Genomic DNA, 17,957 nt, shown 5'->3' with positions numbered 1-17,957 from the left:
ATTAAGAACTTGTGTGGGATTAACAAGGTACTGTTCACTTTTACAACAGTAATAAAAAATGCTAGCCTTTAAATTATGAATTTCTAAAATACTAATAAATCAGTATCCAGACTCTTGCCCAGTAGAGTTAAGAAATACCATTACATTTAATTAACCAAAACTGCTACCAAGTAATCTGCTTTGACATGTTTAAGAAATAATGTTCTGACTTTAAAAGGCAATATAGTTAAATGATGTATGGAGCAAATGCAGAAACCCAAAATGAAATGCTTTAAAAGGCATATATACATCTGTTCAGTGATTTTTTTTTTTATTTAATTCATTGAAGGCAAGTTTTAATACATTGATATTTATATTAAAGAGGAGTGCACTGAGGCATAAATAACGGGAAGTTAAAAAGTATGGGATTTTTTTTTAAAACGTTTTTTTAAAAGGGCAAATATAGAATGCTCCTTCTAAACAAACAAAAAAAAAAAAAAAACACTGGCCTATTCACACACAGGCATCCCATGACCAAGATGTTGTTATATTCTGCTCTGAGCAGTCTACAGGACTATAGGGATGTGACCAGTGCTCTCTAATAGGCTATCAAAGGTCACATGTACTCCTAATAAGTATCAAGTAGGCAATGTCACCTGTGGCTCTGAATGGGGCAGCTCCCTGATAAATCAGATACTGTTTGCTCTGATGTTGTCTGATAAACTATAATGGTGAGATCTGATCCTGGAATGCTGAACTGACTTTAAAACAGAAACAATGGGTGAGCTTTTAAGATATATTAATTTCTTTGTAGCCATGAAATTAATTGCATTTTACTGACTACATTTTTTCTTAAAGTTTTAATGATTTTATACGGTATTAGCCATCATTATACAATAATAAAGCATTCACTGGCTCACTAATAATGACTACCTCACCTCCCCCTAATTTATTTATTTTATTTATTACATTTGTTTATCAGGATAGTCTGATGAGGACAGTAGCCCGTTTTCAGCGGAGGCCCAGGGGGAAAAGCCCCAAGAAAACAAATGACAAGCATATGAACTACAAAAATAGGAAATAGCAAATACAGAATAAACAGTATATATACAATATAAGGAATTAACATTATTAACAGGATTAACAAAAATAATGCAATCACAATGCATACAGAGATTAACAATACATTTTTTTTTTTTTTGCAAATACATGCTATATGCTTTGGCAGTGTAAAAAGTGAGAAGGAAAGAAAAGTTTTATTAAAGAGAGACCATTAGTAATGTGAAGATAGGGAAAATGTTAAGAGGAGATCTGATAGGAGGATAGAGTGAAGCCAAAGTGAAGAGAGAAAAATACAAAGTTATCCAGGAGAAATACAAGAACAAAGTCAGTTAATAGTTAGACATTCTTTAAAGAGGAGTTTGAATTTGACAGTAGTAGGGGTATTTAGTATATGTTGGGAAAGTAATGACAATGTTAAGTATACTATGGCTTTAAATGAAGGTGTGTTGACTGCTCTAGGATGTAATGTAATTTGAATTTCTTCTTTTAAATTCAGGTGATGAAAGTAACTGTATCTGATAAAGTATCTTCAACTTATTTAAAAAGGAGACGAAAGCGCTTATACATTTGGATATTCTACAATTTTAACCTTGGATTACAATAAAATGTTAGTGTGTTTATATAAACATTTGCCTGCTCCATTCTACTTTGTGATTGACTAGTAATTTCTGTTTGTTCACTTTTTTCTTAGTATATGTTGGGGAATGCTGTTCCAAACTTTTGCAACTTGATTTACAAATAGAGAGTCACCAAAAGAGTTGAAGCATTTCTTAGGTTTTAGAAGAAGTCTGCTGGATGAACAGAGGGAACAGGTTGCATTATAAGGCTGGACTAGGTTCATTAGAGCTGGGCAAGCTTCTGGTTGATGTAAGATGATGTGAGCAATAGTGAGTTGACTAAGAGTGAGATGATGTAGTAGCTCAAGCCACTGTAGTTGTTTCCAAGCTAAACAGTGGTGGGTTCTATTTTGGAGTCCAGCAGCAAAGCAAGCAATTTTGTGGTAGGTTACCCTCTAGCTTGGACAGTTTGGATTTTCTAAGATTAGTATAGATGGGGCAGGCATACATTAAAGTGGAGAGAAGATAAGTTCTTGCTAAGACTTGTCTAGTTGAGGTGGTGAGGAATGTCCTGGACCTATAGAGGCAGCCAAGCTTGATATGTGCCATATACCTTTTTTAGAGTAATGGCTATGTGCTTATTAAATTTTAGGGCCAGTCTATTGTGACACCAAGTAACTTTGTACTGTCAACTGGTTCAATAGTAGTGCCATTGGAGGAAATTATGTGAAGTGGAAAAACAGGAACAGTGGATTTATTACTGGAAAATATCATTCGCTTTGTTTTGTTAGGGCTTATTATGAGATGTCTTTCTTTGAGGAACAGCTCAATGTCAGAGAAAGCAGTTTGAATTCTTAATAAGTTTGTTGTGGGTAGGGACAGTTCAGATAACAGTGGTATCATCTGCATATTGTGAGATAGTAGCATGTGTGGATGCTGAGCTAAGATTGTTTGTAAAGATGGACAAGAGCAGAGGCCCAAGAACAGAGCCCTGAGGGACTCCTATGGAAACAGGAAGAGTGGTAGAGGTCCCATCTTTCCAGATAACTGCTTGTTGGCGGTCAGACAGATAACTAGGAAACCAGGTAATGGATGTTAGTGAGAGATGGAGAGATGACATATCTTCAAGAAGTTTTTGATGGGACACTGTCAAATGCTTTAGAAAGGTCCAAGAAAATAGAAGAGACGAGGTTGTTACAATTTCTATGATGGAAAATGGTGTCAGTAAAATGTAATAGGGTGATCGTGGTACTATGATGGTCTACAGCCATGTTGGGATTTGAAGAGATGGTTAGTTTTGTACAAGATAGGGCAGTAGTTGATTATGAATGCATTTTTCAAGTATTTTGCTAAGAGGCGACAGTATGGCAATGGGTCTATAGTTAGATAACTCAGTGGATTGGCCACCCTTGTGCAGAGGAATAACATGGGACATTTTCCATAATGTAGGCACATACTGTTCAATAATGGAGTGATTAATAAGTACTGAAACTGGGTATGAAATGGAGTCAGCTGCCATTTTAAGAAATTCTCTTGGAAGTTTATCTATTGCGAATCTGGAGGGTTTCAGTTGAAGGAGTTTCTTGATGTATGATACGATTTCTTGATAGTCTAATTGTATACCTCTTTGCTAAAACAATTCTTCGACTCTCAAAATTAATGCCACACCATAATTTCAACTTTATAGCTCTATCACCACTTACCGTATATTCCTTGTTAATCAAAATTCAGCCCACCAATACAACTTGCCATAACGAACTGCAAGCTTCTATATTAAAAAACAGAGTATATTAGTTACACATTACCCTATATTTATAACCTGTCCTTTGCTCTGTAATCACGTGGAAATAAGGCTTGATTATATCAGTTTGAAATACTGCAAAGCTCTTCACTACCTGAATATCACCAGCCAAATGTCAATCTCCCTCCCTTTTGCAAAAATAATTGAAATAGATACCTTTTTTCCTACAAACTGTATCATCCACTCAGGAAAACAAGTTTCTTTTTTTCTTTACAGTAAATATTGATTAACAACAGTTTCCAGTACCACCACTTCCTTGGTATAAGTCCAACCAGACATCTACAACCCCTTTTCCTAGTTTTGCGCATGGTGTCAGGGTGTCACTACAACAGTGACGATCATCTAGAGCCAAGAATCACACCATCAGGTGGCTTGACCTGCCACTTTTATACCACACATTCACATGCACACACAAACACACCTATGGCCAATTTAGAGTGTCCAGACCACCTACTGCATATATTTGGAATGTGGGAAGAAACCAGAGCACCTGGAGGAAACCCACGTGAACACAGGAAGGGCATGCAGACTAAGCACAGAAGGCACCTCAGCCAAGAATTGAACCAGAGAATCTGTTACTGTTAGGCAACAAAGCTATCTAATTCACCACTATATTGCTAAAAAAATGTTATAGGATGCTTATCAAGAACTGTCTGTGAGCCCAAGTGGATTTCTGATATGCTAGGCTGTTTCCTTTATTTTCCATTATTACTCAATACTGACATTTCGATACTGCAGTAGTGGTGCTGCGGTAGCTTTGTCGCCTTACAGTAAGATGTTGTCCTGTTCAATTCCCCGTTAGAGCGTCTTCTGTGTGGAGACATGCGTGAATGGGCGCACCTTCATTGAAGGTTGTGCATCAGGACTGGCAACTTGGCACGTAAAAATCCACTGCCAATCATTAGCGGACCGGAGTTCCGAAAGACACAACAACAACAACTCAATACTGACATTTCCACTGACATCCTACTTCGATTTTCCAGCTATACTATTCAATTTATCATTTTAGAGACTTTCTCTCTCAAACCCTCATTACATGTAGATGTTCCTCTAAGATCCATCCTTAGCCCCATACATTTTTATTTTCCTTGCAACTACTTATATATCCTGTTTATGAAGCAAATGAAAAAGAGGTTATTTTCTGTATTTCTATTTCTGGTTTATTGCTCTTGCTTTATTTGTGTCATTCTAACTATTTGCTCCATTTTCTTTGACTATTTCTTTCCCTTCTGTAATGCTAATGGTTTCTTAATCTTCCTTTGTCTGGAATGCTTCTCGTGTACCTGAACCCTGTTTCTTTTATTTTTGTTTCATATTCAATAATACGTTGCACTGCAATGTGGAAGTCTGCACCCCCACGTCATCCCTGCATTTTGAAACATGTTAATTCCAACCTCGAATAACCTTAGGCATAAGGAGATACTTCTCTCACTGCTCTGTAATCTTCATATTTTCACTGCCTTTTTTTCAGTGAAATATGAGAAATGCTGAAACTAATTTAACAATGACCATTTGAGTTCAAAATGGTATGATGGTTAGCAGGTATCCACTTCCTGCTCCTTATCACAGTTTCAGTTTTGCCTTTAACTTCTGCTAGTACTATTTGGCTGTATTTTGCCCTGACCTTCCTTTAGTGGTGCTTAACTATCATACGGCCATCTATTTTATTTCATTATGCTGAAAGCCTTTATAATTTGCATATCCTCTTAGTCCTATGTACACAAACATACACTTATGGATACAAAGACACACACCCATATTAAGACATTCTCTCTAATATCTAGTCAACTGAAAATAGCGTTAATACAGATCAAGACAATTTTGGCAAATTTGGTTTGGCCAAATGTAACACCGAATGAAAGGGCAAATAGAAGTTTTTGTTTAATATTTGCTCATGCAAGTGACCTTAGGTCGATGACATATTGGCGTGTATTATAGTACAGATTAGCTTTGGGGTTAGAGGGCATAGAAAATGCTGTGCAGCATGCATGACTGAGTTTTGTGTCTCATTAGATATTGCATTTGCAAATATTTAAATGCTTGGGCATTTTCATTGAATTTTTTGTTCATGGAAACAAAGGGTACCTTATGTGTGTAGTCTGCACATCCTCACTTTATCAGTGTGGGCTGTCGCTAGGATAACCAGTTTTCTCTCACTTTCCAAAGGCTAAGAACAACCCTCCATATTGACCACAGACAGCAATGTGTGTGTGTGTGTGTGTACACATGTATGAGTTTGTTTTGCAAGACCGATAGTCTTATCCAGGATGCTTTCTCTACTTTAGACATATTACTCACTGGATCAGCACTGGATCCCCTGTAATGCAGGATAGGAACAAGAGAGTATTATGGAATGACAATCTTTTTTTTCGCTTTATTGTTTTGCAACAACACTTACTCAGTGAAGCTGATTTCAATCAAATGCCTTTAGTAATACACTACATACTGGTTTATACCTGAAAAAAAGAAAGCTATGTACATTTTTTCCATCTAAACATCACATATAAATAAAAATAATAATCTGATTGGAAAACATGTGTTTGAGAGCTGCTGTGGTGGAGTAGAGGGATAAAGCAGTCTCCACAGCCCTGCCAACCAGTTTTATTAGCAGCTTGGGTGACTGACTGAGCAGTAGGGAGGAATGGGTGGGCATTCATTGAGGATGCTTCCAAAGGGGAGGTGTGGTCTATAGAGGGGAATAGCCCTCAGACATGGGCAAGGACTGGGGAAAGCGAAGTGGGTATGGCATATAAAAGAAAAAAACCTGCCCAAACCACAGCAAAGACAGCTGAGTCCCAGGGATGCCTTTAGGATTCACTCTGGCCCAGCAATGCGGGAGTAAGTCTGGGGGTTATGAGACTAACTAGTAAAATTGACATGGACAATGGGCACTGCCAGCCAGGACAGTTACAATGATGTGCAAAGGTGGGGACCAAAAAATCTTTTTACACAATGCAATAATTTCTTGTGCTGTACAACGAGTTAAAATGTTATAATCCTAAATCCATATGCTATGAAAATGCTACTAAGCTTATTAGTGACAATATGTAACTGACTGGCTTTAAAATACTGTTGCAATAATGAAATACTTCAATAACATTTGTTTGTTTTGAAGATGTGTAAGGAAACTCAAATGGTACATTTTAGTTAGTGACTGGTTTATACATCTCAGACATTTGTATAATCATTAAATTAAAATAAACTGAAGGCATAAGAAAAGAGAGATTTACACCAGTAATTGGCAAGACATGTAATCCCAAATCAACCACAGCAATAATGAACAAACACGTACCTAGCTATTTATTTTTGGTGTGCAGTTGCATATATTAAATTATAATCATTTTCAGCTCAACAATTACATGTACATATTTTATATATATTATAGATGTGTACATATATATAAACATGTAGTCTTGTTTTTTTAATCATAACTCCTAAACATCTAAGAGAAGACAGACAGTAATAAGTTATAACTCTGCCATCAACAGTGAAAAGGAAGACCTTAAACACAAAGAACAAAGTTTTATTAATCAGATAATGTTTTTAATTTGTTAAAGTTTATAATTTGGTACTGAAGGCTAAGTCTTTAGTTGCATGTGACTATAAATGTTTGAATGCATTTGTCAAAAAAAATATGCATTTATAGAATACAGTCAGAAAATGGCGTCATTGGGGTGTTTCTGTACTTATCAAAGGCCTTGTGTTTTTAAAATATCAAATACTGATGATGTTGCTGTGTAAGGGGTAAAGATGAATTTAGAACCTTGACGTTGCTTGTAATGTCCAAAGTGTTGTATTCTGTATGTGCCAGGCTTGGCGGCTTGAGGAATGTACCATGACACAGTAACATTACTCTGAGCCAATCCTTTTTTGTTCCAGTATAACCTAAAATTAAATAAAAAATATATATTTATATGCCATCCTCTTTTACTGTGTGCATAACTGTTCAAACAACAAAATCAAGAATGTAAAATAATCAAAATGATCCAAACATCATTTATGTCAGCTGTAATGTAGGTTTCATGCCAAGAATTCCTTAGATAGTAACAGGAGTATTAAAATCCAGTTGTGTATATATATATATATATATATATATATATATATATATATATATATATATATATATATATATATATATATATATATATATATATATATATATATATATATATATATATATATATATATATATATATATATATATATATATATATATATATATAAGAACAGATTTATAGAAGTCATTTTTCATAAAACAGCAGGTGAGTCAGAGACTGAGAAAGACGGTGAAAATAATTTTACCCGCTATTAGATGTATTGAAGTCAAATAAACATCCATGCTTCAATGCTCATTAGACTTTTCGCTGCATCTCCCCTTCAGCTGGCACCCTTCTCTCCCACTGTGTACTAATATTCATCTGCATCTTCCTCAGTGTCTGTTTTTTCTCTCTCTCTCATGTTTCTTGACACATTCATTATGGATAAGGTTGTATTCAACCTACGTGTGTCTCTCTGGCATGCGTTCTTTCTCTGTAACTTGTGTTTTCTACTGCTACTTTGTACATTCCTAAACTTGTACTAATTGGTTTTGTTTCTTACACTTCACACACATTGATCTTTTTGTTGAGAGCTAAAATTACTGCAGGTATTACCATCTGCATATTTTCTTGCTACTTTCTATCTGATTACTCAAATTTAGAATGTCCATTATTTTTTTTATTCTTATCATTAGCTCACATTCAGTCATACTATTGGCATTGCTTGTCTCTTTCTTAGAACCCATCTAAATGTTCATACCTGACAACCCTGGTTACTAAGTCTAAAATGTTCCCTAATACAACATCTGGCTCTAACAATGTCTTTCTTCATATTCTTTATGAATCTGAATTATTTTTTTTTATGTTTGGTCTCTATCAAAGATTTCAATGTTTCTTGAAAGACTTTTTGACTCTCTGCTTTCAACAAGAGTACAGTTGTTAGAAAAGTAGAGTTTCTGTGCCATGTAAGCATAAAACTCATTTTTGCAGCAGGCTTCCCTATATTCCTCGACCAATTGCAGCAGGCTTCCCTATATTCCTGGACCAATTGCAGCAAGCTTCCCTATATTCCTGGACCAATTGCAGCAGGCTTCCCTATATTCCTGGACCAATTGCAGCAGGCTTCCCTATATTTCTGGACCAAACATACTTATCAGTGTTTTCAGAGTATAATATATGATGTGCCACTACAGGTGCATATCTAAAACTAAGGTAAAATGGTGATATCCACAAATTGCTAAAATTTGTTAAAATTTGCTAAGCATACATATTGAAATGGTTAGCTGGGAATATACAGAGGTAAAGCAATTAAGTGATAGCAAACATTAAAATGTTAGCTACAGTATGTAGTGCATGCACACTAATAATGCAGAATGTGATACCATCGTGTAGGGGATGATGTATGTAGGCAGTGGATATTAGGAAAATAAGACATTAAAACAAGAGGAGTAGTGTGAAATCATTCTGAAAGAAAAATGTTTTTGGTAAAGCAGCTACGACTGTTGGGTATATTTTCATAATTCCATTAATGTCTTAAAAGATATAAGAATTACAGGTGAAAAAATGTTGCTGTCTTACACAAAACATTAAGACACACAACGTTGTCACCAAGAGTTGCAAACATGCATGGTTTTGTATGTTAAAAATTTTGATATTATAAATATATCATATACATAATTTGCATAGATTCTGGAAAATCACAAAATCAGCAGTCTGTTACCACTCTTGCTATAAGTCACATGACAGCTCTTGAACAGCCGAATAACTCTTCCAGTGACATCTTTGATCTATAACCCTTTGCTTCACCATAACACGTTTTTGGTAAACAAATAATCATATTTTTTTCTTAAATTTATATTATAAAATCTACTTCTAGAGCCAGACCTTTGACGCTTACACAAGTGTGTAGCCCACTATCTTCCAAACAGATTTCATGTATTACACTTTTGGCAACTTGCATCTTTTATCAGACATTGCAGATCTTATAAAGCATTTTTTCTTTTGAGAATTTTGTTGAAAAGCTCTCAGGAAGCAAGCTGTTTCTAGGCTTAGAAGACCTCAGGAAGCAAGGGGGGTTATTGGGCTTCCTACTGTTGTGCATTGAGAGAGTTACTCTAGTATAATGCCTGTGAATACCTTCATTCTTCTCCTTAATAGCACTTCTGAATTTGTACATTTCAAACAGTACATTTTGTTCTGTAAATATTATAGTTTAACTCACCGGTCAAGGTTTGGGAACGTATGCAGATAGTATTCTGGCCTTTAACCAATGTGTGGCCCAGGTAGTCAGAAAGTTGTTCTATGTCACCCAAGTTTTAAGTAAGGGCATGGCATCCAGGTCCAAGTAAGTCATAGTTACACTATTTGGCCTTTATCAGATCCATCATTGAGTATAATATCCCTTTCACCATGTAACTGACCATATATATGCAACAGTTAGAAAACCCACAAAGGTTCTTACCAAGACAATTAAAGGTATAAACACGTTGTCTTATATGCATCACTCACCTTAAAGTTCTCTCTCTATACTCTGTCTCCTACAGGTTACCAACAGGCTATCTTTGCCTGGCATACAATACATCCTTGTATCCAGCTCTGATGAACCTTTTGCAAATCCACAAAACAAACACACCGGAAACAATAAAAACAAGGATTTCAATTTTGTCTATGACATAAATAAGACATGCTGGTGAGACAGATACGTGCATCTCAGAGGAGCCCCATAATCTGGAGCAGGCTCCCCATTCATGTGAAGCTGAATCAAGGGTGCCAGAACCATTGAGCAAGGGGGACAGAGCAGCCCCCACTTTTGCAAGACTATCTTGTCTTGTCCCCATGGTAGCAAAGAATTAAAACAAAAATGGAGGACCCATTCGTACATCGTTACACCAGACACAGGCATGAAATTTTAAACTTCAGTTACCTGCTCTTGAGGAAAGTGTGTACAGCTCTTGCTCTTAAGAAGAGTGTGTTTCAGCCTGCCTACCTGTTGCCTGTACAGCTCTTGCTCTTAAGAAATTAATGCACAGGTAAAGAGATGTTGCTGATCTGTGCTGCTGCTGGGAGGATTGTGTTGCTGACCCTTAAGGGGGTGTCTGTGTCTCTGAAGAATGCTACAAGCATGATAGTGTGGAGCCATCCCTTCAGCTGCTGCTGTTCCTATTCCATCTGTAGTGAGATGACTGACATATGTCCAGTGCCCACCTTCGATAAAAGCCCCAGCTATGGTTCCGGCCTGCATTATATTTCAGGTGCATGACTTGTACAGGCCTTAGATATAGATTGGGCAAATTGATCTGCACTGTGGTACATTAAAGTTGGTGAAAGGGACATTTAAATACATCCTGGACCACTGAGTGCTTCTGGGTTGAAGGCAGGATAAAGGCTAACTTTGCATTACTTCCATCAAGGATTTTCTGTCTCTGAAATGCAAACTGCCATCTTACTCTTTATGTCTAATCGCAGCTCCTTTATACAGGTAAGAAGCTCTTCATGTATTTTGGTAAACAGGATTCCTTTGGACTTTATACACTGTTTTTGACACTGGTTTCCTAATGGAGTGCTTACATTTTGGAGTAGTTTTAAAAAGATGACTAGACATATCATTACATCACTGTTTTCTTTATACTGTGGTAGACATACCACAACAGCATAGCATCATATGCATCAACTCAACTGTTTTCTTATCTTTTTTTTTTTTCTTTTTACTATTATTTGTGTAATTCATTACTATTAATTCTGTTTTATTTGTGTTTCTTGATGGGCCTGACTTCTAGAACAAGGTACACCAAATGTATAGTAATTTTTAGGCTTATGCCCACCGGTGTCAAAAAGCCTGATTTAACCATGTTTTGTGTCCAAGCTCCAATAATATTACATACATTACCCATTTTTTTATGGATAGGTCTTTCCACTGACCCTGTGTTTTCAAATGGTCTGTTACCAGTATTATAGTATTTTTTTTTTTATTTTATTACAGAGGCATTGACATTTTTATTTGGAACTTTGGAGAATATTGGTTCTTGTAAAATCTGCAGATGAGCTCAGCATGCAGTAACTTTGAAATGATGGTGTCTAAATGAAAGGTTATGCTCAGGTATATTTGAAATAGTAACTCAAATCAAATTAATTGAGAAATTCATTTTTCTTGGAGATGCAAGTGAAAATGTATAAGTCATCTGTATAAACTGTAACAAAAGTGTTCACTATTGAAAATAGTGAATCTGTGGGCTGTGAGGATTACACATTGGATTAAAAGTGTATGTGCCCACACGTACATGTTGTAGAAAATTATATAACCCTTGAACAGGCTCTGTAAGTGATCATGATGTGGTTGTATTTATTATGCAAATTAAAATGGTTATATTTACAACTTTATTAGCAAATTTCAAGGAGTGCAGTGAAAAACAAAATGATGAACAGTAATACAAAATGTTGGTGTGATCTATAGCCTGATATCCTCCCTGCTACGGAGGAAACAGAAACTCTGTATGGTAGCATCAATGGCCACTTACTACTCCTCTTAACTGTGACCCAGTGTTTAAGATCTTTGTCTCCCATCTCATGGATCTGGGATTCAGTCCTGACCTTTGATCACCTTATGTGGGGAGTTTGCATGTTCTCATGTGCATGTAACAATGCAGGTTGATTGACACTCTGAACTGATTGGAGCGGACAGCTTCAGGGGAAGAAAAGCTTAGTGCAGCTTATACCAAGTCTGCTTGCATTGTTAGTAGCACAACAGGTAGTATACTTGCTTTTGATGCAGAAGGTTGTGGGTTCTACTCCCACAGTATGCAAATGGCTCGCTGATACTGTACTGTGTTTTACTTCAAAGGGAGTGGATGCAGCAGTCCTGTGAATATCCTCCTCTGGAGGAGTTACTTAGTAACTATGAACCTGTTATCAGTTTGCCATCCATAACCTATCGCAATATTACTAACTTATCATTTTATTAATGTAACATTGGCAATTTATTCTTCAAGGGCAATGGGTACTTTATTTGTAGATGAAACAATGAAATATAAAGTTGTTTGCTAGCAGCAACCTCTTCATTAGTTACAGTCCAGTTACGGAGTTGCTGTATCCAGGATTGTTTGTAAGCTTTTGAGCCCCCAAGCCTTTCTGTGTTGGAGGAAAGCCTTCTAGCTTATCAGTGGGAGTGGTAAGCACTAGGTAGCCTGGATACCATGAGAGGAGAGGTTCTTGGCCCAGAAATTGTAGTTTATTGACCATTTGGATAGTTTGTCCATCTCTTTTAACTTTCTGATTTAAAAGACCACATATGCGCCTGTTTCCCATCTTTCCTGTAACTAACCTACTGAGTAGCACTAGAAAGCCTTAGACTGATACAAGCCTTCTAGCTTAGGAGAGAGACTTTGGAGTGATTAACTATCAGTTTTCTGTACTTTCTTGCTGTACTTAACTGTTTTCCACCCAAATGCAGATTTTCCAGTGTTTATTGTGATTTAAAAGCTTGTTGTTTCACATATTGTACTTATTTGACTGCCTGCACTTTTAAAAAGTTGTTTTTGTTTAAATAATTTGTTTTTAACTGTTGTAGGCTACACACTAAAGTGTGATAGCCTTTTCTGATTGTTTGTTGTCATTTAAAGCTGTTTTAAGTTTATTTTTTACTGTTTTTGCCTTATCTTTTCAAAAAAAAAAAAAAAAAAAAAAAGAAATTCCTTGTTTCCCACCTTTCTAAGCTAGTACAGTCCAGTTTTCAGGCTAGTGCTGAATTCAGGGCTGTGATACTAGTTTCTGATTTGCCCATACCTTACTTAGATAGAAGGAAGTTTCTCTGTTCACCTGTGAGAGAGGGGAGCTTTGAGCAACCTATCTGTCCCTGGAGGAGTGGTTCCAGCCCTGACGTTAGTAGTTTATTGGTCATTTTGGGCTAATTTCTCTCTTTCATTTCCCTACTATAAAAACCGAGTTTGCACAATTTTGTGCACTGGGCAGTGCCAATTAGCTGCAGTTAAATTATTCCCGGCTCCATTAAGTCTCCTCTTCAGTTTTTCCCTTGAAACTAGTCTAACTCTCAACCTAAGCATTCAAAATGCATCTTACAGCCCAGAACTTGCTCAGACCTAATAGCAAGCACTAATAAACCCTGACAATGATTGCCCAGCAGGGCAAGGCTCTTTATTCACCCCTCATCAACCAAGCGACTAAGCAGCTCACCCTACTATTCAGGCATGACCAAAGGGCAACTTCAGGTGCACTCTCCAGTCCAGCTGGTGAACCTGGGTATCCTGAGGCAATGTTACAACTGCCTCATGTACACAGACAACCCTCTCCTCCTACCACAAAACACTAACATATGCGAGAGATGCAATTATACAACCAAACTGGAAGCCAAGCTGTCTCCACCCAAGACTGGAACAGACAGTTAAGCGGGGAAGGTTAACACTTGCACCACAACTCCAGCCGCACACAGACCTACTAAAGAGCACTGGCAAAATATACACATAAATACACAAAATCATACTCGGAGGCTCTAAACAAAAACCTGCAAAAACATCAGAGAGCTTCAAAGCAGACACCCAAACAACCTGCACTTCCTGTCACAAATGAGACAACACACAAAACAAAATCAGTGTGCTGCACAATCACAGCCCTTAAGGCAAAATAACATACCTAACACACTAGTAATAGGTGACTCTATAGTCAGGCACACTGACGTCCCACTCACTAGGCTGGACAAGCAGAAGGTTACTGTTAGCTGCCTGTCGGGAGCCAGAATCTGCCACATAACATAACACAAGCACTCAGGTCACTCCAGAACAAGTACAAATATGACTCTGGCATTGTTCATGTTGGTGTGAATGACCTGAGACGTACCTCTCCGGACTACATGAAAAGAGACATGGAAGAGCTCTCTGATCATGTAGCCCAGGCTGGTATGACCCTGACCCTGAGTAGCATCCTGCCCTTACCAAGAATACCTCAGTATAAAGAAAAAATTATCAATTTCAACAATTGGCTAAGCTTCTGGTGTCATTCAAAGGGGATCCAGTGTCTGTCAGCCTGGGACGACATGCTCGACAAGCTGCGTTGCTGCGCAAGAGACGGCTTGCACCTGTCACCCCCTAGGTTTTAGAATGCTAGCCAAGGCTCTTGCTGCCCCCATAGTGCCTTTTTTAGGCAAGGCTCAAAAGTCAAACCCACCTCTGTAAACAGCACAATTAACAAAAAAAATGAGGGTTATGCTACTCAATGCCAGGAGTTTAAATCTCAAAATGCACGCACTCGAAGCATTCCTCAGTATGGAGAACGTCGACATCTGTGCAGTAACTGAAACCTGGTTCAAGGCTCCAGAGTGCACCCCAGCACTACCGGGCTACAACTCATACCACACGTTTTGGCCACAGAACACGGACTGAAACACAAAAGGAGGGGGTGTATCCATATTCATCAAGGATACCTACACCTCCAGGTTAGTGGTGCAGCATGATACCTCTGAGATCGTCAATGTGCAACTAACATCGGGAAAATCTGCAATGCAAATTGTGGCCTGCTACAGATCACCCTCCATGATCCAGGACCACCAATCCACCTTTCTGGAGACACTGGAAAACATGAAGGTCCTACCAAACACCCTGATACTGGGCGATTTCAATTACCCTACCATACACTGGGAAAACTACTCGAGTACAAATTCCCAGGCCCATTAACTCAAATGCCCTGGAACAGCTGGTAAACTCCCCTACCAGATGTGAAAACATATTGGACCTGGTCATCACCAACATGGGCGACAGGTGTTCCACACTGGGAGTCAAGCCGTCACTGATTAGATCAGACCATAAACTAAACAGTCTGGATGTCCACACCCCACCACCACCCCCAACTAAGGAAACCACAGTAAAAAACTTTTCTAAAGCAAACTTCACCTTACTTAAGACAGAGGTGGTAAGTTTCACAACCCCCACGCTAAAGGATAATGCTTCCCAAGATGCAACAACCTTTACAAATGCACTCTATGCACACCTACAAGGATGCATGGATCATGCCTTACCTAGCAAACCAAGACTCACTCCTCTAAGAGAATGAAACCAGTTTGGAGGATCCTTACAATAAACAGGCTATACAATAGAAGGAGGAAGCTAGTTAAGAAAAAAAGCAAATCCCAAGAAGGAAAGACATCCCTGATCAGTATCAGTAAGAAACTGAGGTCCCTCATGAAATCATCCAAGATTAACTTCGAAAGAAAAATAACCAAGGATTCAAAAGATAACCACAAAGCCTTCTTTAGCTATGTTAAGAATCTAAGTGGTAACTCACAGATATGCACTGAACTAATGCAAAATAGCACAAAATATACTGAACCGACTGATACTGCACAACATCCTGGCAGATAAATTCAGTGCAAACTTCACCCCCCCCCCTCACCTCCAAAAGGGCCCACAACAATACCAGAAAAGTGTAGTGTCCCAAAAATCACAGACGCACAGGTGAAAACAGCCCTTTCAAAAGCCAAAAACAGAGCGTCAATGGGACCAGATGGTGTCCCATGCTGCGTCTTGCACGAACTACAGAACGAACTAACCCCCCACCTAAATATGCTGTTCAACCTCAGTCTCTCCACAGGCCATGTGCCCATAGAATGGCACACAGTAACAGTTATTCCTTTCCACAAAGGAGGGGCCACAACTGACCCTGGTAACTATTGCCCCATAAACCTGACTAGCCTGGTCTGCAAGGCTATGGAGCGCATCATCATGGAACTCATTAACAAAGACATTGGGAACCTCCAAACACTTGACCCAACCAATTGGAGAGCATTGCTTAATTAATTATTTAATTGTTTGATTGGTTAATTGTTTTGTTATAAAAGAATGGGTGCTTGTACATATTTTTATTCTCCTTGAAGGCCTTGGCCGAGACGTCAGAGATTTTATTAAAAGATTTGCTGGATACTGTGTTCGTTGTTTTGCTACTTGACCCAACCCAGTTCAGCTTTAAGGGCAGATCTTGCCTACTAAACTCGGTTGACTTCTTCGAGACAGTCACCAAGGCCATAGACCATAGACGAGGGAAAGGTGGTTCACACAGCATACCTTGACCTCGCCAAGGCTTTCAACACCATTCCCCACTCAGGTATTACAGAAAAACTCACCAGCCTGAACATAAACCCCTACGTCACAAGATGGGTTGCCAACTGGCTTACAGATAGAACTCACACGGCAAGAATAGTGGGCTCCAGGTCCGACTCTAAACCAGTCACAATTGGTGTACCTTAAGGCTCGGTCCTGGGAACCCTACTGTTCAGCATATACTTTTCAGACATACAAGCAAACACGAGGACTATGGCTAACCAAGTTTGCTGATGACTGCAAACTGGGAGCCATAACTGATTCTCTGGCTGACACGGACATCCTCCAAAAGGGCCTTACTGAGACGGACACCTGGTGTCAAAGTCATGGCCTCAAGTTAAATGCCAAAAATGCATAGTCATCCCGTTTGGGAAAAACAAAACACCCACGAATTACCACATAGGTGGCAGCCCCCTTAATACAGAAGAGGTAATAAGAGATCTGGGGACCCAGGCAGATAGTGATCTCTCCTTTGACAATCATGTTTCCAAAGTAGTTAGGAAATCCTTCTATGTGGCCCATCTAATTACTAAAGGGTTCGCATATAGAAATAAAGAGGTTATAGTTCCCCTCCACTCATCACTCATTAGACCCATCATAGAGTACAATGTCCTATTTGGGATGTACCTCACAAGACACTTCCAACAGCTGGAAAGACCACAAAAGTACCTCACCAAGAGGATTACTGGTCTCAAACATATGTCCTATGCAGCCCGACTGAAAAAACTCCGGCTGTACTCAGTGGCATATCACTTACTTAGAGGTGACCTCTGCCTGACTTACAAAGCCATGTCCAAGTCAGTATTGATGGACATGCTCCACCTAAAGAAATCCAAGCCACTGCGAGCCACACACTCTAGTGAGCAAAAACCTTGCCACAACAATAAATAGAACATGCTGGAGGGATAGATTCCTGTCACAGAGACTCCCCATGTTTTGGAACAAAATTCCAAATTACAACAGGCAGAGCCCCTCACTAACACTCTTCAAGACAAACCTTGACGAGTGGATGGGTAACAGAAAATACACCCCTGGGATCACTTCATTGGCTCTGCTTGACAGATAATCAGTTAATTAATCAATGGGGCGGCAAAAGCTGACACACTCTGGCTAGGCTTATAAATGCCCTCGGGCAGATAGCCTAGTACCTACCTATGAACGGATCCCTTTAAAGTGGAATTATTTAGATGACTTTACTTCTGCAGAGATTTTGTATATTTACTTATATTGGTGGATTGCAATGACAGAAGACGGAGTGGCCTTTTCTGGTTGAAATTTTCTGAAATTGGTTGTTTTGTCATTATTGGTTCATACAATTTGTTTCATTGCTTACTAGAAGACTGTTCAAAACTACATATTTAAAACACATTCTAACAAAGTGGTGCTGTATTATACAAGGAATATAATTTAATATAATCAGAAA

General features: G+C 38.4%; 1 protein-coding gene across 1 annotated transcript in view; it reads right to left on the bottom strand.

Annotated features, from left to right (window-relative positions):
- Positions 1-6,676: 6,676 nt before the first annotated feature.
- ASAH2 (N-acylsphingosine amidohydrolase 2) overlaps positions 6,677-17,957 on the bottom strand; it is a 426,905-nt gene continuing 415,624 nt past the window's right edge. The window contains exon 19 of the mRNA XM_044056416.1: positions 6,677-7,284. Within this exon, the coding sequence (XP_043912351.1) occupies positions 7,089-7,284 (196 nt within the window). The 3' untranslated portion in view covers positions 6,677-7,088. The remainder of the gene's footprint in view (positions 7,285-17,957) is intronic.

Source organism: Protopterus annectens, chromosome 14.part0 (assembly GCF_019279795.1).
Source record: "Protopterus annectens isolate FY-2018-M chromosome 14.part0, PAN1.0, whole genome shotgun sequence".
In the NCBI taxonomy this organism is placed as follows: Eukaryota; Metazoa; Chordata; order Ceratodontiformes; family Protopteridae; genus Protopterus; species Protopterus annectens.
The sequence above is the reverse complement of the archived record's forward strand: the minus strand, read 5'-3'. Positions and strand labels throughout refer to the sequence as shown.